The sequence below is a fragment of the Rhinolophus sinicus genome, linkage group LG11 (genome assembly GCF_036562045.2).
Source record: "Rhinolophus sinicus isolate RSC01 linkage group LG11, ASM3656204v1, whole genome shotgun sequence".
In the NCBI taxonomy this organism is placed as follows: domain Eukaryota; kingdom Metazoa; phylum Chordata; class Mammalia; order Chiroptera; family Rhinolophidae; genus Rhinolophus; species Rhinolophus sinicus.
This window is the reverse complement of record NC_133760.1, coordinates 28,611,090-28,637,040: the sequence shown is the minus strand read 5'-3', so window position 1 is coordinate 28,637,040 and position 25,951 is coordinate 28,611,090. Positions and strand designations below refer to the sequence as shown.

The 25,951-nt window shown below is 44.4% G+C and overlaps 1 protein-coding gene and 1 pseudogene across 4 annotated transcripts in view; both read right to left on the bottom strand.

Annotated features, from left to right (window-relative positions):
• Nucleotides 1-25,951, bottom strand: part of IL34 (interleukin 34) — a 57,939-nt gene that overhangs the window by 4,226 nt on the left and 27,762 nt on the right. For 3 of the 4 annotated variants that reach the window (XM_019710150.2, XM_019757718.2, XM_019710133.2), the window contains exons 2-3: nucleotides 5,503-5,913; nucleotides 28-152 (exon numbers count right to left, since the gene is read on the bottom strand). In XM_019710150.2, the coding sequence (XP_019565709.2) occupies nucleotides 28-152; nucleotides 5,503-5,530 (153 nt within the window). In that variant the 5' untranslated portion in view covers nucleotides 5,531-5,913. Of the gene's footprint in view, nucleotides 1-27; nucleotides 153-5,502; nucleotides 5,914-20,355; nucleotides 20,375-25,951 lie in introns of those variants that run through there. The other variant, XM_019710142.2, reaches the window with a different exon arrangement.
• LOC109459241 (dnaJ homolog subfamily C member 7) lies at nucleotides 12,744-14,026 on the bottom strand (annotated as a pseudogene).

Sequence of the window (25,951 nt, the reverse complement as noted above, 5' to 3'; positions counted from 1 at the left end):
GGACATAGCAGGTGCCCACGTGGTTACCATGTACTGAAGGCGGTTCCTGAATTGCAGCTTGTCTCGCAGAGACCCGGTGATGGCGCACTCTTCGCTCTGGGTCAAGGTCCACACCTCCAAACCCAAGGCCATGCCAAGGAGGATCCCGAGATCTGTGGACCGTGCCCAACAGGAATACATGAGCAATCCGCACCACTTCCACACTGCCCAGTGTGCAAAGCTGTACACAACTGTCTTCCCTTTTCTTGGCCACAAGTCCTCATGGGAGAGGCGGGAGCGGTGGGGCACAGAGCCCTAGGGAGGCCTTCCCACAACCAGGAATGCCTTCCCTGCAGCCTGGGCTCCAGGACAGCAAGGCCCGGCAAGTGTGAGCCATCCAACCTGTCCCCTCCTGGCCAGCAGAGACCCCTAGAAGCTGCTGCCAGAGTTTGTTTTGTGAGGAAGGGACAAGCTCCCTTCCAGGGCAACCTCAGCCCCTCGTCCAAGGCTAACATGTTTTCAAAGCCTGTTGCTGAATTTCCTCTCTTGGGGATTCAGGAGATATGGATTCTAGTTCCAACTCTACAAATGACTCTTGGGTGACTAAGCCATTTTCTCCCTGCTCTGTCTGACCTTGGCAGTTAGATGTACCAGAGGGTTGCAGTGGTCCTTCCAGGGCTCATTCTGGGATGCCAACTAAGCAAATCTCACGCATCCTAGTTCTCTCTGCCAACAAATGAGCAGCCGCCTTTTGAATGTTACCAGCCTTTACCACTGGGGGTCGCTGTGACTCCAAAAATAGCCTGTGTGATTTCCCTTAGGCTTAACAAAAAAGTCAGAAAATTTGCAACAAATATGAACAAGAGTTAAGCTGATCAGAGCAGAAAGAACAAAATATAAATGGGCAAGAGATGTATCAAAAAACCAACGTCAAGGGTGACCGGTTTGCTCAGTTGGTTAGAGCGTGGGGCTTATAACACCAAGGTTGCAGGTTCCATCCCTGCATGGGCCACTGTGGACTGCACCCTCCTTAAAACAAACAAAACAAAACAAAACAACCAACTTCACTAATGAAAATGAAGAAATTTACATTAAAACCATCAGATGCTGTGTTTTCACCTATCAAACTGGAAAGTGGGGGGATTTTTTGTTTTGTTTTATTTTAATAACATTTAGTGCTAGCAACGTAGTAAGGCAGGTGCTCTCATCCTGGAAAGCAATTTGGCAATTTTTGTTATTTATGGGCTTACTAACAGCCACGCCCTTTGACCCACTAAGCCTTCAAAATGTCCACACCCTTTGACCCATTAAACTCATTTCTAGGAATGAACCTAAAGGAAAACAAAAAAGAGAGGCATTAATCAAAAGATTTATGGACAAAGGCTTCCATTGCAGCATTATTTCATAATAGTGAAAATCTGTAAATGGCCTAAATGTTCAATAACAATGAATGTAGCCAATAAAAATTGCATTGTCAAAGAATGTTTTATGACATGCTTCTGTGATAAGAAAAATACTGATGATATGCCTAGGGAAGTTTTTAAAAAGCATGACTCAACACTCCATATCTGGGTGTGGGGGCAGAGCCCCAGAAAGTAGTTTCCAGGCTCTCGGCTTCACATAGACAGATACTGGCTCAGGTAGTAAATGGCCATCAACTGTGATTGGATGGCCATCAGCTGTGGCTAGTTGGCCGTCAGCTGTAACCAGTGAGCCATTGGCCACTAATATAACTGCTGTGGCTACGCTAGCAGAAAAATGGGGGCTAGCAAGAAGATGGCGGCTGGGCTGGCAAGCGTGGATGGCGGTTTGCGGACAGTGTGGATCCAGCCTCCAGTGAGAGTATAGTGCCGCCAGAGAGAATATAGTGGAATGACTCCCCTACCTATGGCTCCGTGGGTGTTCCTTTTTGGCCTCACCATGTCCTGCGTTCTTGTGTGGGGAGCGGGAGCAGAGACCCCGCAGGCCTCCCCGCACGACACTGGGTATATAGCATGACTTCAATTTTGTTAATGATACGTGTGTGCACAGGAAATGTGGTAGAAGGAACTGTACCAAATCTCTATGGGAGAGTTTTATGTTCTTTATATTTTGTAGGACGTATTTAATATTCTATAATCAATAGCTATTGTTATAGTCAAAAGCAATCATATTTTTTCTTTTCTTCTTTCTTTTCTTCTTTCTTCCCCCAACCCCACCCCCCCAAAAAAAAACGCAAAACAAAACAAAAAATCAGTTAGACAGGCTGAGTCACCTCCCTTATCCACCGTTGGTTATGAGGAGGAATTACTGACTGGACTTTCCCCACCCACCTCCCTGGTTCTTAGGAAACCTTCTGTTCTTAAACCCTCACTCACCTCACTTGCCCACATCCTCTCAGTCCTGCTGCCATGACTTTACTCCCACTGGGCCCCTCAACAGGAGCACCCCCAGGCCCACTCGAGCCCTATGCCCCATAAGGGCAGCAGTCCTTCCTCTCACAGAGCTCTGCCCACAGTTTTTGCAAGGTTGCATATTTGCCGCCCATCTTGCACTTCCCACCTCTCTTTCTTTCCATGTACTTGACCCAGTATTTGGACAAAGGAACAGAGAAATACAAACTGAACCCGCTTGCTTTCTGTCTTGTGTCTAGGTCATTCACCCTTTCAGCTTGGCACGCCGACAGGTCAAGATCATCTTTGCCTCAGGTTTTTGCTCACACTTTGCCCCTTCCCTGAGTATTCTCTCACACTGCAGACCTCTTTCAAGGTCTCACCAAGACTCCTTCCCTCCCCAGGGTCTTCTCTGCCTACACCAGACCCTGTCAATCTCTGTTTCTAGCACCATCTGTCCAATTCACTCATTATCTTGACGGGACAGCTTAGCCCCTAGTATGTGGGTATACGATGTGGTAACCACCACCCAGGCTTGATTACTGAGCACTGTGGGGTTCACCTCAAATAGAGGAATGGCAGCATGCATCTCAATCTCCTGGAGAGCTGCCTGGGCCCCACTCCAGAGTGTCTGATTCAGGAAGTCTGCGGTGGGGCCAGAGAATTTGCATTTCTAACCAGCACCCAGGTGGTACTGCTGGTCTGGGAACCACACTTTGAGAGCACTTGACCTAAAGCAACAGCTGCAAACTGGTAGTCCAAGGGCCACATCCAGTTCACAGAGGTTTCACATAAATATCCGAATTTATATCTTGTCTTTAAAAATCAGTATCTCTGTCCACATTGGGTCTTCTTTCTCACGTGACAGTCACCGTTAGCTGCCCATCCCACCCCTCAAGTCCTGCTCCAGCTGCCCCTCTCTCGTCCTGGTCCAGAGACTTCAGGGTCTGGCAATTGTGGGCTTGTAGCAGGGAACGAGCCTTACAGAGCCACCATGCCTGCCAGCCTGGCACACGTGGGCTGCACCAGAAACCCTGTCCATAGATGATCTGCCTTCCCCCAGACAGACTTCCTCCAAGTCTGTTGCCCCTTTCCAATTTTAAGCTCTTTTTCTGCTGTCTCCACCCTGAGAAACAGGTCAGCAAACAGGTGACGAAGTAGGGACATGACTATAGCCTCACGGCCACTCTGCATCCCCACAGCCAGTGCAAACCTGACCTTGGTTGGGAGGCTCACCTGTCCCCCCACCCTCTCCAGAAGTAGGAAGCCTGCAAGACAGAAGAGGAGGCTGAAGAAAGAGTGACGTGAGGAAGGAGATCCCATCCTGGTTCTCTGGCGTGGGGGATCTGCGCCCCTCCCCGAGACAGCCCTTTGTGTAGTGATAAATGGGGTTTGCCCCCCCCCAGCTTGTGTAGGGGGTTGAATAACACCCCAAAAATATTCTTGTTCACTCAGAACCTCAGATGAGACCTCATTTGGAAATTGTGTCTTTGCATATGCAATTCAAGCCCACCCTTAATCCATTGACTGGTGTCTTTACAAGAGGAGAGAGAGAGAGAGAGAGAGAGAGAGAGAGAGAGACAGAGACAGAGACAGAGACAATGGGAAAGGCCATGTGAAGACGGAGGCAGAGGTTGGAGTGACACTGTCACAAGCCAGGGAACACCAGCAGCCACCAGAAACTGGAGGAGGCAGTCAGGCTCCTCCCCTAGAGCCTTCAGACGGAGCATGGCCCTGCCCACACCTTGACTTCAGACTTCTGGCCTCCAGCGCTGGGACAGAATAAATTCCTGCTGTTTTAAGCCACCACATTTATGGTCATTTGTTACAGCAACCAGCCCTTCTCCAGCTCCCCAGCCCCTCTGCAAGCCCCTGTCTCTCACCCCACAGCCAGTCCTCGCCAGGTGCTGTGATCTGCCAGCTTTGTCCCCTCTACCACTTCCATCTCCAGAACTGGCCCTTATGACTGCCTGTCCAGAAGGTTGCAGCTCCTGCAAGCACCACAAAAGTGAACTTCGCCAAAGCAGAGGAGCTCCCAATCACGGCCCTACCCTCAAATCAGATCACAAACCTTCCAGGGCCCCCTGTTAGCTCATGAATTGGGTGCTCTTCATCCTGGCTCCCAAGGCCTCAGTCATTGGTGCCCAACCAGCTTTCCAGCTTGGCCCCCCACCGCTGTGTGAGCGCTGCCCACCTTCAAGACCACTTCAAGTGGCACCTCACCCAAGCTGCTCTCCTGCTCCTCATGACTTAGAAGCCTTCAGGATATTGGGTCTGTGTCCTTCCGCGCATTCCGAATGCCCTGACCCTTTGCAGGATCCCTCCGCAAGGGCCAGGCTGGACCCAACTCCTCTGCAAAATCCTCACAGGATAAAGCCCCGACCTCATCCGTTCGGCACAGAGTTCCCAGCACCTAACTCGGTGTCGCGCATTGAAGAGCAAAGCCCAGGACAGCGCAGGTCCTTGGCACCATGACAGTAACTCTCCAGCGGGCACGTGGGAGGCACCAGAAACATGTGTTGAATTTAAGTCAGTTAAATTGAATCTCAGAGCCTGAAGGGATCTTGGTCTGGCCTCCCACCAGCAGGCTTGAGAGGCTTCTGGGTCCTTTTGTTTTCAGTCCTCATTTCAACTTATTTTTCTTTTTATCAACAATACTGTTCTCCTTTTGCCTTTTAATTTTATTCTTTATGGACGGAAGGGCAGAGGGAACAGGTTGCCTTCTCCAGGCACCTGGCTGCACTTCTTCCATGTGTCTTGGGGCCCAGACACTTTTTCACAAGCCCTCACCGCAGGTTGGCCACACCCAGGGAGGCCAGACATCCTCTCTCTGCCACCTCTGCCCCCAGCCTACTCCCCAGCACTGATGAGTCTGAGAAGGTAGCACTACCACCGACCCCCAGTGCCTGCCCCGTCCCCATGACTGCACCTACCCAACCTAAGGCTTGTACCTACCATGCCCGCCTGAGCTGGGGTCAGCTGGAGACAGGGCAGAGGGTGGGCGTGGGAATTCCTGAAGGCTCCTGCACTAAGCAGGGAAACATCTCAACTTCTCACCAGCAAGAATGGCCCAGTTGCCATGGTTACGGCAGAGCGCGGCTCTGGGCCCAGGCCTCCCCGGGGCGGTCCCCACAGACCCCCCAGTACTCACAGTGGAGCCAGGCGAGTCCCCGGGGCATCGTGGTGCGCTGGGTCCCCCAGAGAGCAGAGGCGGTGTCCCCGGCCGTGCGTCTATCCAGAGGCCGGAGTGGGGCCTACATGGCCTCGGGTCAGCACAGGTGGCCCAAAGTAGGGGAAGGGCTGGCCACAGAGGACGGTCAGGCAGGGGGCAGCAGGTGTTCCTGGGGCAGCGCCACCCTTATCTGCCTGGCAGTGATGAGGGCAGCCGGGAGGCAGCAGATGTAAGTCCCATAGCAGCCAGGACCCAGCCTGAGACAGCGGCCTCGGGGGTCTTCCCTCCCAAGCAGAAGGAGAGAGTCCCCAGCAGGCCCCTCGGAATCTGGGGCTGGGTTGTGCTTTCTCTGATTTCTCCGTCTGCAGCTGCTCAGTGTGAAATCTGGCTCTGGAAAGAGAAAGGAGGAGAGAAACCAATTATGTAAGAGCAGCGCTGCCACTCAGCCCTCAGCTGCAGGCACCGAGAGCCTACTGTGCTGTACCCACTGCCCGGCCGGGACCCCTGGGAAAGGCCGGCGGCGCACAGCCCTGGCAGCTGGCTACTCAGGGACACAGGCTCGCACACAAGAAATGACTTCAGAGCACCCAAAGTGTGGCACCAGCCCAGGACCGAGTTACGATGACACCGGCTAGCAGCCTGAACAAAAGCAGGACCAAGGAATGAAGGGGCCATGTGGGTTACATCAAGGGAGCTTCCTGAAGGAGGTGAGATTGCAGGTAAAGTACGTGAATGATCGGGCTACAGGGAGGTTTAAAAAGCAGGCGATTCACCCTTCTACTCACCTTGAGGCTTAGCCTCATGCTCCTATTACCCCATATTTGCGTCCCCTCTTAATAGGGTTGCCAGGTGAAATACCAGGTACCCAGTTAAATTTGAATTTCAGAAAAACAACACATATTTTTTAATATAATTATGGCATGAATATGTTTTAGTATAAGTATGGCGCAAACTTTGCATGGGACATACCTATGTTAAGAAAAAATTTCATTCTTTATCAGCAATTCCAAATTAAGTGCGAGTCCTGTATTTTTATTTGCTAAATTTAGCAACCCTATGATAATAATGGTATAGCTCTTCCTGAGTCTTTACTATGTGCTAGGCCCAGGGTTAAGGCCTTTATAGTCACTGAATCCTCACAACAGTCTTATGGGACCCTAAAAATATCATTGTATCAATGAAGAAATCGGGACCCAGAAAGGTTAAGACACATATCCAAGGTCACACAGCTTGTAAGAAGTGCAACAAGAATTCAAACCCAGACTGCTGGTGGCCACTCCTGCACAGCAACACCCACAGGTGTTAGGAGTCTCTTACTAGCGGGGCACAAAGCTCGGTGCTCTCATACAGTTGTCTCATCTATCCCTCACTGGACTCCGTGTGGTATAGGCTGTTGTCCCCATTTTGCAGGTGAGGAAGCTGAGGCTCTGAGAGGCTGAGTTGGCCGGCAACAGAGCCAGCTCTGAAATTCAGTCTCTGACTTGGTTCTGTTCCATGCCCTTGTTCTCCCTGTTTCCCTCTGGTTAGGGAAATGGCCACAGGTGGACGGCACGAGGGGAAAGGAGGTATGATTTGGGGATCTTCTCCCTTGTGGCATCCATCCCTACAGGATATACTAGAAATGCTGGTCCTTGCCCTCGGAGGTTCCCAGCAGGCAGGCAGGGACTCACAAAGAACAGAACTGTTCCCATTCACCCCCTGCGTGAGGTCACCCCTGGATCTCACCTACTCCTCCCACCCACCCTGGCAATTTCCTATTACAATATCACCACCAACACTAACCTAACTGAAACTTCTTGTTGTCGTTAGTTTTTTTCCTCAGGTTTATAATTTACATACAGTAAACTTCACCTTTTTAGTGTACAAGTCCACGAGTTTCGACAAATTCATAGAGTTGTATAACCACTACAATAATCAAGATATAAAACATTTCCATCCACCCAGAAAATTCCCTCCGGCCACTCTGCAGTCAGCGCCTCCTTCCACCCCAGCCCCAGGCAACAACTCAGCTGTGTCTTCTGTCCAGCCGTTTTGCCTGTTCCGGAATGCCACACAGCTGCAGTCCCCATGTGAGCAGCCTTTTGTGTCAGGCTCCTTTCACTCAGCATGCTGCATTTGGGATTCAGCCAGGGTTTGCGTGTATTTGCTCCTTTTCCTGGCTGAGTAGTATCCCATTGTGCAGCCGAACCACATTGTTTGTCCATCTACCAGTTGAAAGGCGTCTGAGATGTTCCCAGTTTTTGTCAATGACAGATGAAGCCCCGACATGCTTCTGCGTACAGGTTTCTGTGTAGATGGAAGTTTCCCTTTCTCTCGGACCGATCTGTCACTTGGAGGTGCCGTGCTCCAGAGTCCTTCAGAACACCCGAGCTCTGTGTGACCACAGGGGTGTGGGCAGTGCTGCCCTGTCCTGCTCTCACCAGCTAGAGTCTCTCAGCCTCCCCCACCACATGCACCCACCAGAATCAGGCTCTGAGACCTCTCCAGGCCCCACAAAACTCTCTTGGCCACCTCCTCACTCAGAAATCTCCCGGAAAGGACCCAGCACTGAGCCCTACCCTGGACCACGCATCCTGGACCGTTAGACCCTGATGGAGAAGCTGAGAAAGTGAAAAGTGGGCTCGTGGTCACCTTCATGCACACCACATAGCCCTGCACCTGGGCTCTATCTGTGGTCACACCCATCCCTGGAGCCCCACCGAAATGGGGGGAATGTGTAAAAACCAAGGAGGACACAAAGTGGAAGCTGCCTGATGACACAGGAACCAGAGCCCAAGGGAAAACGACACAGAGAAAACCGAGCTGCTCACGGAGGCCCCGAAACAGAGGGCCCCTTCAGGCCTGAGAGTAACCCACCTAAAAGAGTGGCCTTGCCTCATGCTGGGAGAGCCCAGGGCGTGTGTACCTCTCTCTCTCTCTCTCTCTCTCTCTCTCTCTCTCTGATGAGGGAGGGTGAAGAATATGAAAATATATGCTACTTCCACCCCACTCCCACGCCACCCCTGGGACATGGAACATTAGGAAGCCCACGCAGGGAAAAGTTGTGCAAGAAAATAAAAGTTGGAGTATTATTCGGCATAGGTCATTTGCAAATCGCATTTTCAAAGTCACAGTAACAAGTAAAGAGTGAACATTCATTTAACAGAATCACGACTTAAGGCTCCTGGGAGGACAGGAGTTGGGGAGGGTGCAGGTGTGTGAGGAGAGAAGCGGGTGACGAGGTGTTAAATCTCCCACGGTGGGAAGTCTACAGAGAATGCCTCAAATAAAAAAGCAGCAGTATGAGCATGCTGTCCAGAAGGCTAAAAAATATATCTTGCTTTTAAAAAACATTGACAGTCCTGTATCTGGGGAACAGGAAATAGGGAGAAGGAGCAGAGAGAAACCTGCTGTGGTTCATTAACAATGAGACCTTCACGGCTCCCTCCTTGCCAAAGCCACCTGCCTGAGAACCAACATGGCTCCACCTTCGTGGGGAGGGAGCCAGGAACTCGAGTTGGAATCTGGCAGTGAAACTCTGGAGCCTGTGTCTCAGCCTGAAGAGGAGATGCAGGTGTCTGTTCAGGACACACACAGCCCAAGTGCCCACTTTACCAGCTGTGTAACAAACCACCCCAACTTATACTGACCAAACACAACAATCACCTCTTATTTTTCACGAAACTACAGGTTGGCTGGGACTCGGCTGACCGAGGCTGGGCTGGGCTAATCTAAGCTGGGCTTGCTCACGCTGGTGGGTTGGTGGGGTGCTGGATGGTCTCGGTTGGCCTCAGCTGTAATGACTCACCCCCAGGAGGCCAGCCTAGCTTTGATCTCATGACAGAGGCAGGATTCCAAGAAAGGGAGCCAATGAGTCCGAACCCCTTAAAGCCAAGGCAAGGAAATCACATCATCACTTCTAACACACCCTATAGGCCAAACCAGAAGGAGGCGGGGCACAGCATAGACTCCACTTCTTGATGGAAGGGGCTGCACGACATCACTGCAAAAGGCATGGATGGGAGGGTGTGAAGAATGAGGGGCGACTTTTGCAACCAATCTATTACACCCACACAGAGCATTCTTCTCCCCAAAATAGCCAGGCCTGACCTGAGGCCCAGGGGACACAGCATTGGACCACGTCCTCCAACCTGACCACTTCCCTATAAGCAGGGCTGGGCCACAAGGGCCTCAGAGACATTCCATGCAACCCTCACATCCTAGAGATGAGGAAACAGGGGTTCGTGGGGGAGGAAGCTGGCCCCAGGCCACACGCCCAACTCCATCCTCCTCCTGTGAGTCAAGCCACTCGGTCCTTTGAGAATACGAGGAAGGACAACAACGGGCAGCCATGAGGAGTGAGTCACAGATGCTCTATTCAAGGGGAGATGGAAGAAAAGCAAGGCTGAATTTAAGCCACAGAAAAAGGGAGATAAACAAAAGGAGAAGCAGGAATGATTTATTCTGGTTAATTCCACTCTGTTCTACCCGTGGAAAGAGGATTCTAGACTTGGGGTACATGAGTAACAGAGGGCCTACATCTATGAAGTCAGTCTCATTCAGAGAGGTGGGCTGGGTCAGAATAGCTGGGAACCTTGGCTCCCATTCAGTGCAAGTCCGGACTGCAAAGGAATCTCTATTTCTCCACCCTTTAACCCTGGGCGTGGCCATGTGACTCGCTCTGACCTATGGAATGTGCTTGTGCCTTGGGCCTGGTCCTCTCTTCACATCAGGTAAACAATTCCAGGCGAGCCTCCTACAGGCCTAGAGTGAGGCCATCCTAGACCATCTGGTCCCAGTGAAGTCAGCCCAGAATCCCAGCCACAGCATCAGGAGAAATAAGCAATGTTTGTTTTAAACCACTAGGTTTGGGGGTTGTTTGTTACACAGCAAAAGCTAATTGATACAGCATGGAAGTGCATCACCTCTGCAAATGCTCTGTAAAGAGCCAGATCAAGTCTAACCCCAAACCTCTTCTGGAAGTGGTTCGGGTGACTTCTCAGAATGAAGCTCAGTTCCCAGTCAGGAGGCCGTTGGGGGCAAAAGTGTGCTGTCATTGCCCCTAGGGCCCAGCTCAAAATCTTCTGTTGAAAGAAGAACTTTCTGGAATTCAGTACAAATCAAGACTTTTTTTTTTTCCTCCACCATACTTGACTTATGTTTTGAAACTTTTTACTATAGAAATTGTTAAACAAACCCAAACAAGGTAGAATAGTATAATGGACCCCCATATGGCCATTATTCAGCTTCAAAAATGATCAATACTCTGTCATTCCTGTTTCACCCATCCCCTAATTTTTTCCCTGGAGTATTTTAAAGCAAATTTCAGACAAGCCATTTTACCAGTATATAAGGATTTAAAAAAAAAATCTAATCATACTATTATTGCACATTCCCAAATCAATAATTCCTTATATCATTTAATCGTATATATCATATTTTTAAAATGTTTTTGCTTGTTTTTAAAATGTTCTTCTTTAAGATGCTTTGTTTGAGTTGTGAACGAAAAAGGGGCCACATACTAAACCGGACAAGGTCACAGGAGGCCTGCATGGTGGGCCTTACAAATCCAGAGGCTGAAAATAAACACATAGAATACTCTGAACATAAAAGCCCATCAAGGTGGGTAGTCACATCCTAGGCCTGTAGCTTCTTTGACAAAGGTCCATCTTTACCTTAAGTGAGCCTGTCTATCGTCTTTCTGCACCTACGATAACGTATCTTTGAAATGTCAGACTAATCTCCTCTGCCAGATCCTTGGGGCACAACCCCCAACAGAAGACCACAGAACCCCTCGTTGTTATCTCGTTCTTCAAAACCATCTCTACTCATATGTGCCGCAAATGTTATTAACTATCCTGTACCCACCAATGTAAAAGAACTATGCATTTCTCTATTTTGTCTTTTTATCTAATTCCAGAGATTTCCCCACTTTGCTTTCTCCCACCTCCTTAATCTACTACCAATGGATTTCATGTCATTCTCCTGCCATCTCCTCCTTTTATTCTAAGGTATAAAATAAAAATAAAAAACTGCCATTCTCTGGAGCATTTTCTCGTTCCATTGAGATTTTGCTGCCCAGCAATGGTCATCAGTTGGACTCAAATACTCATAAAAAATCCTCTCCAGGTTTGGACATTTCTTATGTTGACAGAATCAAGAGCCTGACAAGGTGGTCAACATTGTGCCCTGGATTAATGTCTCTTTTACGTCTTTTTCCCCTTTTTTAAAAAATTAAGGCATAATTCCATGTCATAAAACTCACCATTTTAAAGTATGCAATTTAGTGGGTTGTTTTTTTCTTTTTAGTATATTCACAAAATTGTGCAACCATCACCACAATCTAATTCCAGAACATTTTCATCACCCCCAAAAATAAACTCTGTATTCATTAGCAGTTACTGTTTATTTTTTCTTCCCCCAGCCCCCAACAACCACTAATCTGTTTTCTATCTCTGTGGATTTGCCTATTCTGATATTTCATATAAATGCAATCATATAATATGTGATCCTTTACAACTGACTGCTTCATTTAGCGTCATGTTTTCAGGGTTCATTCATCTTGAAGCGCATTATACACTGAATGTTTGTGCCCCTCCCCCAAATTCATATGTCAAAGCACTAACCCCTAATGTGGTGGTATTTGGAAATGGGACCTGTGGGAGGTAATTAGCATTAGATGAGATCATGAGGATGGGGCCCTCATCATGGGATTAGTGCCCTTATAAGAAGAGACACCAGAGAGCTTGCTCTCTCTTCCTGCTCCCACGGAGAGGTCATGTGAGCACACAGCAAGAAGGCAGCCATCCGCGACCCAAGGGAAGAGTCCACATTAGAAACTGACCTTGCTGGCACGCTCATCTTGGACGTGTAGTCTCCAGAGCTGTGAGAAAATAAATGTCTATTGTTTAAGTCACCCAGTCTATTTTATTATGTCTACCTAAGCAGACTAAGACACAGCATCTATCAGTACTTCAGTCTTTTTTGTAAGGGTCAAAACATTTTGTTCCCTTAATATTTTTTTCTTTTTTAATGAAGTTAAATAGTAAAACACAAATTCAAAAGCCGCCTCCCTATCTACACCCCAAGCCCCTTCTCCACACACAGTCTTTGGCGCTGGTTCCCTTTCCTTCATCCCACTCACAGACACAGAGTATACACTGAGAAAACAGCACTGCTCTAAGTACGTGGAGACACGATGACAGGAGGTGAACTGTGTTCACGAGGTTAAATTGAGCAAATCTGCATTTCCTGGATTGTGGATGGTTTCCTTTCATCAGCCAAATTGAAAAAAGAAATTCCCTGGATTAGATGCTTCAAAGCTGAAGCTCCCAGGACCACCTTGAAGATGTTATTTGCATCAAAATCACCCATATTCATGCCTTCTTCATCCAGGTCCTGTGCACTGTCAGTCATAGTGTGTCTTTTTCTTGGGATCAGAGAGGATCCAACTTCCTTCCGAACTTCGCACTGGCTCTGTGCCCATCCAGATGGTGCAACAAAGTCTGCTTCCGATGAGCTTTCCTGACCTCGTCCTCAGAGGCTTTCATGTCCACTCCCAGAATCTTGTAGGAATCTTTCCTCTTACTCTTCTTCAGTTCTAGCTGTGCATTTTTAAAAGCTGTTTATGTTCTTATCCATCAAGTACGCTTTTTCATAGTCCTCTACTGCTTCTTCACACTGTTCTGTGTCCATGGAACACTCAGCTCTTCTCAAGAAGGTTTTTACACATGTATCATCGAGCCTCGCTGGGTTTGTGCCGTCTTCCATTGCATCATTTAGTTTCCTACGTTTGGAATTAACTGTACCCGGATTACAGTAGAGTTCAGCATTTGTTTTTATACTGTTGTGGTTTATCCCCAGGACTTCCGTGTACAGTTCATAGGCTGGCTCTTGATTTCCTTCTTTAAAGGCTTTATTCCCACCTTCTTTTGTTGCTTTAAGTGCTTTGACATTTCTGCAAGCAACGCAGGCCTTCTCGTGGCCAGGAGCCACCCTGAGAGCCTGCACAAAAAATGAACAGCCTTCTCAATACAATCTTCATAATAAAAGCAAAGACCTCGGACATACAGAACATCCACGTTGGTGGAATCCATTTGTAAAATGTCACTGGCCACAGACTGTACTTCTGAATAATCATCCTGCATTGCTAAATATTCTGCTTTGGGGATTTTGAAGCAATGACAGGCAGGAGCAAATTCTAGGGCATGGTCCATGCAGAAAACAATCTTCCAAAAGTCCCACTTCTCAAAATCCATTTCTGCTACTTTCTCATATTCTGCATTAGCATTCTTGCATTCTGTTGTACCCAGGCATTTCTGTGATTCAGTTCTGGGGTTCTCTGGAAACAGTGAGATTCTGCCATTGGCACTCCTTAGAGTTAGGTATCACTCATGATGTCCACTCATGATGCCCCCAAAGGAAACTGTCATCCAACCTCACTGCGTACCTTCAAGAGTCTCCCAGAACCTTCGAGCATCATCAAGGTGGCTGCTCAATTTCCATAATAGCTAGCACTTTTTCAGTTGACCGTAGAAGCATAGACAGGTATGGATTTATTTCTGGACACTCAATTCTATTCCATTGATCTATATGTCTACCCTATGCCAATACCACACTGTCCTGATTTCTGTAGCTTTGTAGTAAGTTTTGAATTCTTAAGACTTTTTAATATATAATAATTCACTTTCCATTTTTGTCGTTGAAGAAACTGGGTCATTTGTCCTGCAGACTGGCCACATTCTGGATTTGGCTGATTACATCTTTGGAATGTCATTTAACATATTTATCTCTGTATTTCTAATATTCAGATTGGGAAGCTTCATTAGGCTCAGGTATAATTTTCCTAGGAGGTATTGCATTACGTCAGGAGGCACAGAATGTCTGCTTGTCCCAATTTAGTGAGATAACATCATGTTCTTTCTCTTGGATCCATCCATTATAAAGTTCTCCATCAACTTTCACCTTTTATCAGACACAGATGATTATAGCTTGATTCAGTATTTCATTAGGTGGTGACTTTCTAACTCGATCTTTCCTTCTACATTTATTACTGCAATTCTTCTATAAAGTAGAACTTTCCTTCCTCATCTATTTAGTTATCTTAAAGTTTGGTCTGTGTAGAAAAAGCAGGCTAAAAGTTTGATTCTTGGGGCTGGCCGGGTGGCTCAGGCGGTTAGAGCTCCCTGCTCCCTGCTCCTAACTCCAAAGGCTGCCGATTCGATTCCCACATGGGCCAGTGGGCTCTCAACCACAAGGTTGCCAGTTCAATTCCTTGAGTGCCGCAAGGGATGGTGGGCAGCGCCCCCTGCAACTAAGATTGAACACTGCACCTTGAGCTGAGCTGCCACTGAGCTCCCGGATGCCTCAGTTGGTTGGAATGTGTCCTATCAACCACAAGGTTGCCAGTTCGACTCCCGCAAGGGATGGTGGGCTGCGCCCCCTGCAACTAGCAACGGCAACTGGACCTGGAGCTGAGCTGCGCCCTCCACAACTAAGACTGAAAGGACAACAACTTGAAGCTGAACGGCATCCTCCATAACTAAGATTGAAAGGACAACAACTTGACTTGGAAAAAAAAAAAAGTCCTGGAAGTACACACTGTTCCCCAATAAAGTCCTGTACCCCTTAAAAAAAAAAAGTTTGATTTTTTCCCTTTACCTTACCAGCTTTCAAAATGAGTTGTTCCCTCTAAAGGTAATTATTTTTTTTAGTATCATTTTGAATTCATTAATTTTTTAATTTTTATATTTCAATTCATTGAAGTTACTTATAAGTCAGGCTTATTAAGATATAATTGATATATATTAAGGTTCACCCTCTTGAAGTGTACAATTTTATGAGTTTTAACAAATATACACACTAACACCTTATTCAAGATATAGAACATTTCTATCACCCCCAAAAGTTCCCTTGTGTCCCTTTGCAGTCAATCCCCTTTCCCCACTCCACACTTCTGGCAATCACTTATCTAATTTATTTTCCCAGACTTTTTTTCCTCCCCAGAATATTATGTAAACGGAATCATACAGTACATTGCCATTTCTGTCCTGTCTTCTCTCAACTTAGCAAATGCTTGCGATCCATCCATGTTGCTGAGTGTATCAGTAGTCTGTTCCTTTTATTACTGAGTAGTATTCCATTGTACCAGGTTTTGGCAACTCTGAATAAAGCTGCCACAAACACTTGCACACAGATCTTTCTGGGGACATATGTTTTTATTTCTCTTAGGTAAATAAATACCTAGCAGTTAAGCCCCTGGGTCATATGATAGCTGGAGATTTAATAAGAAGAAATTGCCAAGCTGTTTTCCAAAGTAGCTGTTTGTTATTCTTTTTGATATTCAAATTATTTCATCATTTGTCTAGTGAGTGGTCCTTCCAGCAGGTTCCTGTCCTATTGACATGACTCCAGTCGTCTTCAGTAGCTTCCTTGCTTTCTGGCCTCACTGGAGGTTCCAGGTTCATCTTGCACATTTTCTGCCTCAGACTCGAAATCAACTGCTTTTCCAGAACCCTTTTAGTGAGAAACGGTACTTGGAAACCAAAGCCTGATACTGAAGGTGCTCATTACTACTCAGTTGTCAGTGTTTATAGGCCTTTTCAGGTGGACAGATCTAGGAAGGTCATATTTTTTTTTTAGAAATAGAAATCACTAGTTTGTAGGTAAATCATTAGAATTATAAGGGTTTTTAACTTCTTTAGATTGTCATTTTCATCTCTTTTGTGCTGAAAATCTTGTTTCCTAATGACACTTAATTATTTTTTTTCTTTATTCTTCTATATATGTAGTAGTTTCAAAATAGTAACACGATATTATTACTTAACCATAAGACAAGTCTGTACAGTTTAAGATTTTCTTGTGCCTTTTTCTATCTTAGGTTATATCCCCACTAGGAATGTACAGTCAAAAGTCATGTATTTCCATTTGTCTCTTATGGATTTTTAATTTTTGTGTACGTGTTTTAACTATGAAAAACACATCATTCCAAAGCAAAAACTTTTAATAAAAGGTATGTTCAGAAAGGTCTAGCTTCCAGTTCCTATCTTTCTCCCTCTTCATTTTTCCCTCCATGATAAATAAACATTTTTATTAGTTTTTGGTTTATCCTTCCATTGTTTATATTTCAAAATAGAAGCATAATTTTTATATTTCCTCTCTTTTTGCCTATAAAAGGTAGCATATTACACATATTCTTTTGCACTTTGCTTTTTAAAAAATAAAACATGAATACATAACAGAAAACAAATACATGGTTTAATGAATTATTATGACACTCACACCTTATAACTACCACCTAATCAAGAAACAGAACCTGGCCAACCACCGCAGAAGACCCCCCACAAGCACCACCCCAATCACAGCCCCCCATAAAAGTAAGCACAATCCTGATAGCAATCACCTTGCTGAGTCTCTTTCTTTTTTATCAACTAAGTGAGCACCTCTAGACACTACAGTTTACTTTTTAGCTTTGTCCATTTTTAAAACTTCACATTCAAGTCTCTTTTAATCTACGGGATGTCCCCCCTCCATCCCATTCTTTCCCCTACAATTCATCTATTGAAGAAACCAGGATATTTGCCCCACACCGTGTTCCCAGTCTAGGCTTTGCTGATTGCACGCTCATGGTGCAATTCAACATGTTCCCCCATCCTCTCTATTTTTGCACATTGGCACTGGATCAGACTCAAGTTCAAGCCCTTTGCCCCAATTATAGGTGGTGTTGGGTTCTTTCAACAGGAGGCATGTCATGTCTGGTTTTCACTCTTTCCTGATGTTGGCAGCCACTGATGCTTAATGCCCAGACCCTTAATTCATCAAAGCTTGCCGAGTGGGATAGTCCCACTCACCTTGCTTTCTGATCAAGCCTTTCCCATGACGCAAGCAGAGGCAGTAGGACACCAGTAGCTTTGCCAAGATGTCTGATATGAATTAAATATTGTGCTTTCCTCCCACATCTGACTTCTCTATGAGATGAGAAAGGTCCCAGGCCTATGTAATTTGTATGCAAATGCCTGCTTCTCAGAAAAGGGTTGACTGGGTTCCAGCCACCTACCACTGTCTTATACTTTCTTCTCCTTATAGTAACTGTGAGAATTAACCCTCCCATTCTCTGAGAAAAGCCAGACTCAAAGCCACCTGAACAATTTTATCATGTGAGGCCCACGCCTGGGTCCACAGCCCAAATGCTTACAGCAGGCAATACACTTCTGACAGATGCCCCATGTATGCGATCAATGTCGCCATGTCTGGAAGGCTTGGCGCCCATATCAGATGCCTGGAGTGTTGTCTTGGGTGAAACAAAACATGAAAACCTGCCCAATGCTATCAGTGAGAGAAGCATCAAACAGGCCGATGCCTTACTCAGCGTTTCCTAACAGAGCCAGGTGTGTAGCACAATTATTCAGGCCATATCTATATATACTGAGATACATTTCTCTATATTTGCTCAACTTTTTACTTAAATGTACTTGTGAAGAAAACTTTTTAACACTTTCACTAAGCAACAAACAGTTCTCACTTGCCAAAGTGGGAAGGTAACATCAAGGAAAGCTAAATAACATAATTAAATTCTAGTGAGAAAGCTTTGCCTGCTGAAGGCTCTGACCTGGGGAATCTGCTCTCTTTTTAGAAAAGGAAGATTAGCAAGGGTTAAAGAGGTGTTCAAATATATTAGCACCAGACTGTCTTTCTCCTAGAGCAGTTCTCAACCGGGAGGTGGATTTTGTTCTCTGGGTGACATTTGGCAGTGTCTAGACATACTTTTGTCTGTCACAACTGGGGGTGGAGGTGCTACTGGCATTTAGTGGGTGGAGGCCAGAGATGCTGTAAACATTCTACCATGCGTGGGGCAGCCCCCCACAACAAAGTTTTCTGGCCCCAAATGTCAATAGTGCTGAGGCTGAGAAACTATGTTTTAGAGAAGTAAGAAGGGTTGAAAAAGAACCGAAAAGAAATTTCCCTCATTCTGGGATTCAATGTTATTTAATGCAGGATCCAGGTACCATGTAACAGCATCCAACATTAACCAGGGGTACATGACTCATACTTAAGAGAAAACTGTCTAAATAACAAGATGTCATGGAGCCAAGGGTGACACCAGCTACTGGTGCTGAAAGAATGTCATTATCTGAACGCTAATCTCAGAGAAGTCCATAGATCGAGTGGCAGAACTGGTCATGCTACACTAGATGCTGTGTTGACAGTTAACATTTATTAAGTACCTACCGAGTCCAGGTACTGTGCTGGGAACTAGTACGTGGTGATTCCGGTGAGAGGCACACAGGCCAGTGGGGGAGACAAGGAGACATTATAAATGAGTAGAAAACAGTACCATGGGAAATTGTGTGCAGCTAAAAGGAAGAGGCGAAACCACCAACCGGGGTCCAGGGGGGAAGTAAGAGGGGTCAGAAGGCAGAAAAGGTTTCCCAGGGACGGCTATGATTCCAGGGTCTAACCCTCCCAAGGAGCTCCCTCTGATTGGAAGCAGGGCTAATTCAAAAGCAGTGTGTGGCTTCTGGCAGAGTACATGGATCTAAAGTCCTTTAAAACTAATTTGTACTATTGGTAAAGATCCAAAAGTATACCCAAAAATAATTTAAAAAAGAAAAGCTATACACCTGATGTATCCATATATTACTGTTTACACTTGAAGAAAGAAAAACTGGAAACAACCTAAGTGCCAAACCACAGGAAAGCAGTTAGCATAATCTGAGAACTAATTGCTATTTATTAAGTGCTGCCCATGTGCCAATCAGTTTACAATCAGTGTAGCAAAATGATTATACCTTTTCTCCTTGCAGCAACTGTGAGAATCAACCCTCCCATTCTCTGAGAAAAGCCAGACTCAGAGAAGATAGGAGAAAGGAATCTTTCAACCAATACTATGGAAAATATTGACTAGCTTTATACAAAAAAATAAATAAATAAAACAATTGTCACTCCAATAAATTTAAAAAATAAATTTAAAAATAAATAAAGAAATAAATAAAAATTTAAGCATAATCCTCACCTCACACCATGCATAAAAGTAACTTGAAATGGATCATAACTTAATTGTAAAACTGAAACTATAAAAATTCTAGGAGAAAATCTTTGTGGCTTTGAGTTGGGCAAAATGCTCTTAGATATGACACCAAAAGCACAAACCATTAAAAAAAAAATGAGGTTGGGGAAGCAGAAACAGGAACAAGTTAGAATAGCATTATGCTGTTATCAGAGTATTCCTTTTATGGTTATCATCTATTTTTGATTAAATGATGTGGATATCCCATTTATGGTGGCAACATAAAGTTTCCTTTTTAAATAAATGTGGCTATGTTTCTAAAATGTGAATGGCCCTTAGGGTTGGGGGGTGGGGGTGGAAATATGCTGATAGAATACAGACTCTGAAGTCAGAATGTCTGGTTCAAATTCTGGCTCCACCTCGCCATGGGCGAGGTAAGGATTCTCTGGCCTTGGGTTCCTCATCTGTAAAATGGTTTCACACGAAATTCTGATCTCAAAGAGTTATGCCAGGATTTCCCAAGTTTCTATATACAGAAAGCTTAGAACCTGATCTGGCATATATGGTGCATAGTAGAAGCTCAGTACAGTAAGTCCTCATTTAACATCAATGGGCTCTTGGAAACTGCAACTTTAGGTGAAATGACGTATAACGAAGCCAATTTTACCATAGGCTGATTGATACCCTATAAACAGGAGTTATGTTCCTATGGCATATTTCTGGTCACAGAAAATCATTAAACTTCTAAATAAAGACCCAAAACACTTCTAATATTAAACATTGAAATAAATATGAGCTCTACATATATTTAAGAAAGGTTAATAAAAGTACGAGAATTATTTTCCAACCTGCTTATTCCAGTTCAGAGTCCCGGGTGGCCAGAGCCTCTCCCAGCAGCTCAGGGTTCAAGGAGGGAATCAACTCTGGACAAGAGGGGTACACTCTCACACACACCCACACTCACTTTTAATTTTGAATGATTTCCTTTATTGCTGTTGCTTTTGCACCATCAATAGAGATTTGTGAGGAAAATACTCATTTGATTGTGAAAGAAAGAAACCCAATGTGCAACTAGTCACATGGGACCCTTGAATGCTCTAAACAGCTTTTGCTTCAAGACAGAGACTCATGCCCTTCAGAAGGATCTAACCTCCGACCTCTGACCTCCAACAAGCAAGGAGACCACAAGAGTGGAAAAACAGAGTGTCCACCCTAGTGCCACTCTCAGAAAAAAGGGACAGTGGACAAAGGGACTCCCGTAGACTGTTGTGCCTGAAAGCGTCCTTGGAAGACAGGAGAAAAAAGAAAACAAAGCAAAAAGGAGTGAGGTAGAAGTCAGTAGCTGGAAGGTCTTTAGTTTGACAGCTCCATGGACAGAAACCTCTGCAGAGGGTTACCCTCTCTATGCATCAAAGAAAATAACTGTCACCAAGAAAGAAAACCAAGTTCACAGGGATGTGGAACAACTGGAAGTCTCCACATATTCCTTGAGAGTATAAATGGGTACAATCATTTTGGAAAGCTGACAGTTCTCATAAAATTAAACACACCCCTGTCCTGTGACGCAGCAATTCCACTCCTAGTATTTAACCTAGAAAAATCAAAATATGTTTCCACATATGGGTGAAGGAGTTCAAAAGTTACAAACTTCCATTTATAAAATACGTAAGTCCTGCGAATGTCATATATAGTATGGTGACTAATAGTGTAGTCACTAATTTACTAATAGGTAGTGTATATTTGAAAGTTGCTAAGAGAACAGATCTTAAAAGTCCTTATCACAAGGAAAAAACATGTTGTAACTATGTATGGTGATGGATGCTAACTAGACTTATTATGGTGATCATTTTGCAATACATACACATATCGAATCATTATATTGTATACTTAAAACTAACATGATTTTATGTCAATTATACTGCAATAAAAAAATTTAAGTACATATCTACATCCACAAAAAGAATGAACAGGAACGTGTATTGCTGCTATATTCATACAATGAATAACATGCAGTTCCAAAAACTGAAAACAATCCAAATGTCCATCAACAGAAGAATGGATATAGAGACCGGTTTGATTGCACAATGGAATACCACTCAGCAAAAAAGAAAGAAAAACAAAAGGAAAGGAACAAATTACTAATCCATGTAATAAAATAACATGGATAATCTCATAAACCTTATTATGAGCAAGAGGCCAGACACAAAGAATACACACTATATAACTCCATTTATTTGAATGTAAGAACAGGCAAAAAACTAATCTACAGTGGTTGTCGGATGTGGGTGGTGGTGGTAGGAATTAACTGGAAAGGGGTATGAGGGAAGTTTCTAGGGTGATGAAAATGTCCTAGCTCTTGGGTGGGATGGTTTTTCACATGGGTATACACCATTGTCAAAAACCGTCTGTACTGGGATGAATAGTGTCCCCCCAAAGTTCATGTCCACCATGAATCTCAGAACATGACCTTATTTGGAAATAGGGTCTTTGCAGATGTAGTTAGTTAAATTAGCATGAGGTCATACCAGATTAGGGTAGGCCCTAATCCAATGACTGGTGGCCTTATGAGAAGAGAAAATAGAGACACACAGGGAGAATGCCATGTGACGACGGAGACAGAGTGGAATGATATGTCCACAAGCAGGGAATGCTAGGAACTGCATGCAACCACCAGAAGCCAGGAAGAGGCAATGAAAGATCCTCCCTTAGAGACTTCCAAGAGATCATGGACCTACTGACTACTTGAGTTTGGATTTCTAGCCTCCAGACCTGTGAAAGAATAAATTCTATTCCTTTGAGAGCCCAAATTTGTGGTCTTTTGTTCTGTAGTCCTGGGAAATTAAAATACCATCAAATGGAATGTTTAACGTCTGTGCAATTTATTTTAAGTAAATTATACTCTGATATTAAAAAATTTAAAATAGCTAATTGGAAACAGCAAGCTGGTGACAAAGGCTCCAACCTGACTCCCATTTCACCAAATCAGAACACCAGAAGGAGGGCCAACCCAATACTGTTCAGAATTCACATCTAGTGGGAGGACCCAGGCACTGCCAGTGAGACCCTACCCGGTGGCTCGCCCTTCACACTCATCCACCTTGCAAAGCTGTTCCCTCTGCAAAAAATGCCCCCTACACCATCTGAAACATAAATACTATAGGACTATAGGCAGAACTACCCGAGAACCACTTTGCAGATGCCCCATTCAAAAGCGAACCAGCTCACTTTTGAGGGAGCTCCAAACCTCAGAATTAAAGACCACAGAAAAGCTTGGTTAGGCGCCAAGAGCTTCGGCCCAACTCTTCTTCCCACTCACTCACAAATTTATTATCTGACATGTCAACCTTAAGGAATCTTCAGCCTGTTCCGTAGTCTAGATACTTACAAAAGCAGGTTTTTAATTTCATTATTTTGCTTTATCTGAGAAGCCCCTGGCCCTGAGAACTTGCCGGTCACTCGTCTAAGCACACTGTACAGTTATGTCCACGAGGTTTAGGGTCCATGAAGGTCAGGAAGGTTAATGAATGTAGAGACCAACTGGCCCAATCCCCATTGGATGTTTTAATCCCCGTTCAGGTCCCCCACCTTTATGGGGTACTTACTATATGCCAAGGAACTTGCCATGCATTAACTTATTGAATCCTCACAGTGAGGCTAGAGGTAGGACCTATTATTATTATCTTCATTTGTTGATGAGGAAACTGAGGACCAGAGGGCTGAAGGAATGCGTCAGAGGTTACCCAAGTAGTAAACCATAAAGAAGGGATCGGAGCCCAAACAACTGGCTTAGAGCTATTGTCTTAACCACTGGAATGCTCTGCCAAGTGGATGCCTCTTCTGTGGACTGGGCACTGCATTCCCCGTGACAGAGAACCCAAAGGTTTTTCTCTGTGAAAAGACCCAGACTCTTGGGGGCGGATGGGTGGCTCAGTTGGTTAGAGCACGAGCTCTGGGCAACGGAGCTGCCTTGCCGGTTGGATTCCCACATGGGCCAACGTGCTGCGCCCTCCACAACTAGAATGAAGTCAATGAGCTGCTGCTCAGCTCCCACGTGGCCAGATGGCTCAGTTGGTTGAAGTGTGGGCTGAGCCAGTTCGACTCCCTCAAGGGGTGGTGGGCAGTGGCCCCTGCAACTGACAACGGCAGCTGGACCTGGAGCTGAGCTGCGCCCTCCACAACTAAGATTGAAACAACAACACCTTGACTTGGAAAAGTCCTGGAAGTACATACTGTTCCCCAATAAAGTCCTGTTCCCCTTCCCCAATAAAAATCTTTAAAAAAAAAAGACCCAGACTCTTTTAACTTCTTCCCCCCACCCCCCCTTCTTCAGAAACAGGGCAGTGAGTCCCAAGTTTAGTTTCATAATAGCCCAGAGACTCTAAAAGCTTATTGGGACATCTCCAAAGCATTATATAAACAAAATCAAGTGTAACAGGATAAAGGCTGTTTAGTTTTGTTTTTGGGGTTTTGGTATGCTGTGGTTTGAAAGTTAACCAAAAACTGAAAAAGGCTGAAATCAGAACCATGCAGATTTTTTTCTAACTCAGTGAAAAACCCCAATATCTATTGTCCATTACACCAGGAAGGAATTTGGACCTGGGTTTCCTAGAAGAACATCAAACCAATGGTTCTTTACTTCAGGAAAGGAAACTTCAGCCCATATATGCAGACTGTGTCCATGTCCACAGTCCTTTTCCAGAGGAGCCCACAGAACTGTTGGCTTAAAGAAGATTCTCCAGGATCGTGGCACAGCACATAAAAAGTAAAGGGAATTTATTCCAGGAGTGCAAGAATGGTTCAGTATTAGGAATCTTCTTAATATAACATAATAATAGATCCTAGGAGATCCATAAATGTTAAATAAGCATTTGACGAATTCAACACCTTTTCCTGAAGAAAACGTCATTAAAGAAGGTATCAATGGATAATTCTTTAACATGATAAAATATACAAATTTCAGATAAAAGCCAGAATTTTGCTTAACTGGAAAACATCAGAAACACTCCCACTGAAGTTAGGAACAATACACACATGCCCACTAACTCTGTATGAGAGGTATCAGCCAATTCAATTAGATAAGCTAAAGAAATTAGAGATGTAAGAATTGGATGGGGGATATACTGTACAGCATGGTGACTATAGTTAACAATATTGTATTGTATGTTTGAAAGTTGCTAAGAGACTAAATCTTAAAAGTTCTTATCACAAGAAAATAATTTGTAACTATGTGTGGTGATGGATAGTTACCAAACTTATTGTGGTGATAATTTCACAATACATACATACGCATACATCAAATCATTATGTTGTATACCTAAAACCAATGTAATATTATATGTCAATTATATCTCAATAAAAATAAAAATGAAAATAAAGAATTGGATGGGAGGAGGTAAATTATTTTTATTTATAGATGCTATGATTATAAGCCTTGAACATCCAAGAGAATCAACTAAGAAATGACTACAAACAATAGCCAGTTAGAAAAGACTCCACAAAAAAGATAAAATATCTACGAATAAAATTATCAAAAAATATACAAGTTATGTACTAAAAACACTGTGAACAATATTTAAGGACACACAAGACTTAAAAAAATGGAAAGACATACTACGTTCTTCCATAGGCAGATTCAAATCATAAAAATGTCCCTTCTCTGAAGTTAATGTGTAAATTTAAAGCAATCCCAATACATTTGACAAAAGGGGATATTTAATTGGCCAATAGATATTTTTTAAAGTGCTAAACCTCACTAGTCATTAGAGAAGTGAAAACCAAAACCACAATTAATTACCACTACAGAGAACAGAATGAATTAAATTTAAAAGACCCACAAAACCAAATGTTACAATACTGGGAATAACTGGAATTCTCAGATACTACTGGAAGGAGGGCAAATTGTTACACATCTATTTTGGAAAGCAGTTTGGCAGTATTTTCTAAAGTTGAACATATGCATGTCCCATGGCCCAGAAATTCCTCTCATAAGTAAACATCCAACAGAAATGCATATATATGGGCACCAAAAGCCATGTGTCATAGCCAAAAACTGAGAACAACTTGAAAGTCCATCAACAGGAGAACGGATTGAAAAAACCCTCACAAATATAACGCTGAGCAAAAGAAGCCATATGCAAAAGCATCCATGTATATAAAGTTAAAAACAAAAACAGCAAAACCAATCTAGAACATGGGAAACAAGGATGATGATTACCTTTTGGAAGAGACTAGGAGAGTAACTGTTTAGGGGCCTGGGGAGTGGGGTGCCGGGGGTGGGTGGGTGGGGGGTGGCTCCTGTTCCAGATCTGGGTTCACTTTACTCTGGGTTCACTTTGTGATAACTCATCAAGCTGTCTACCTACAATTTATACACTTTTCTGTATGTGTGTTATACTTCAGTTTTTATTAAAGCAATTCCAATAAAAACACAACATATGTGTGCAT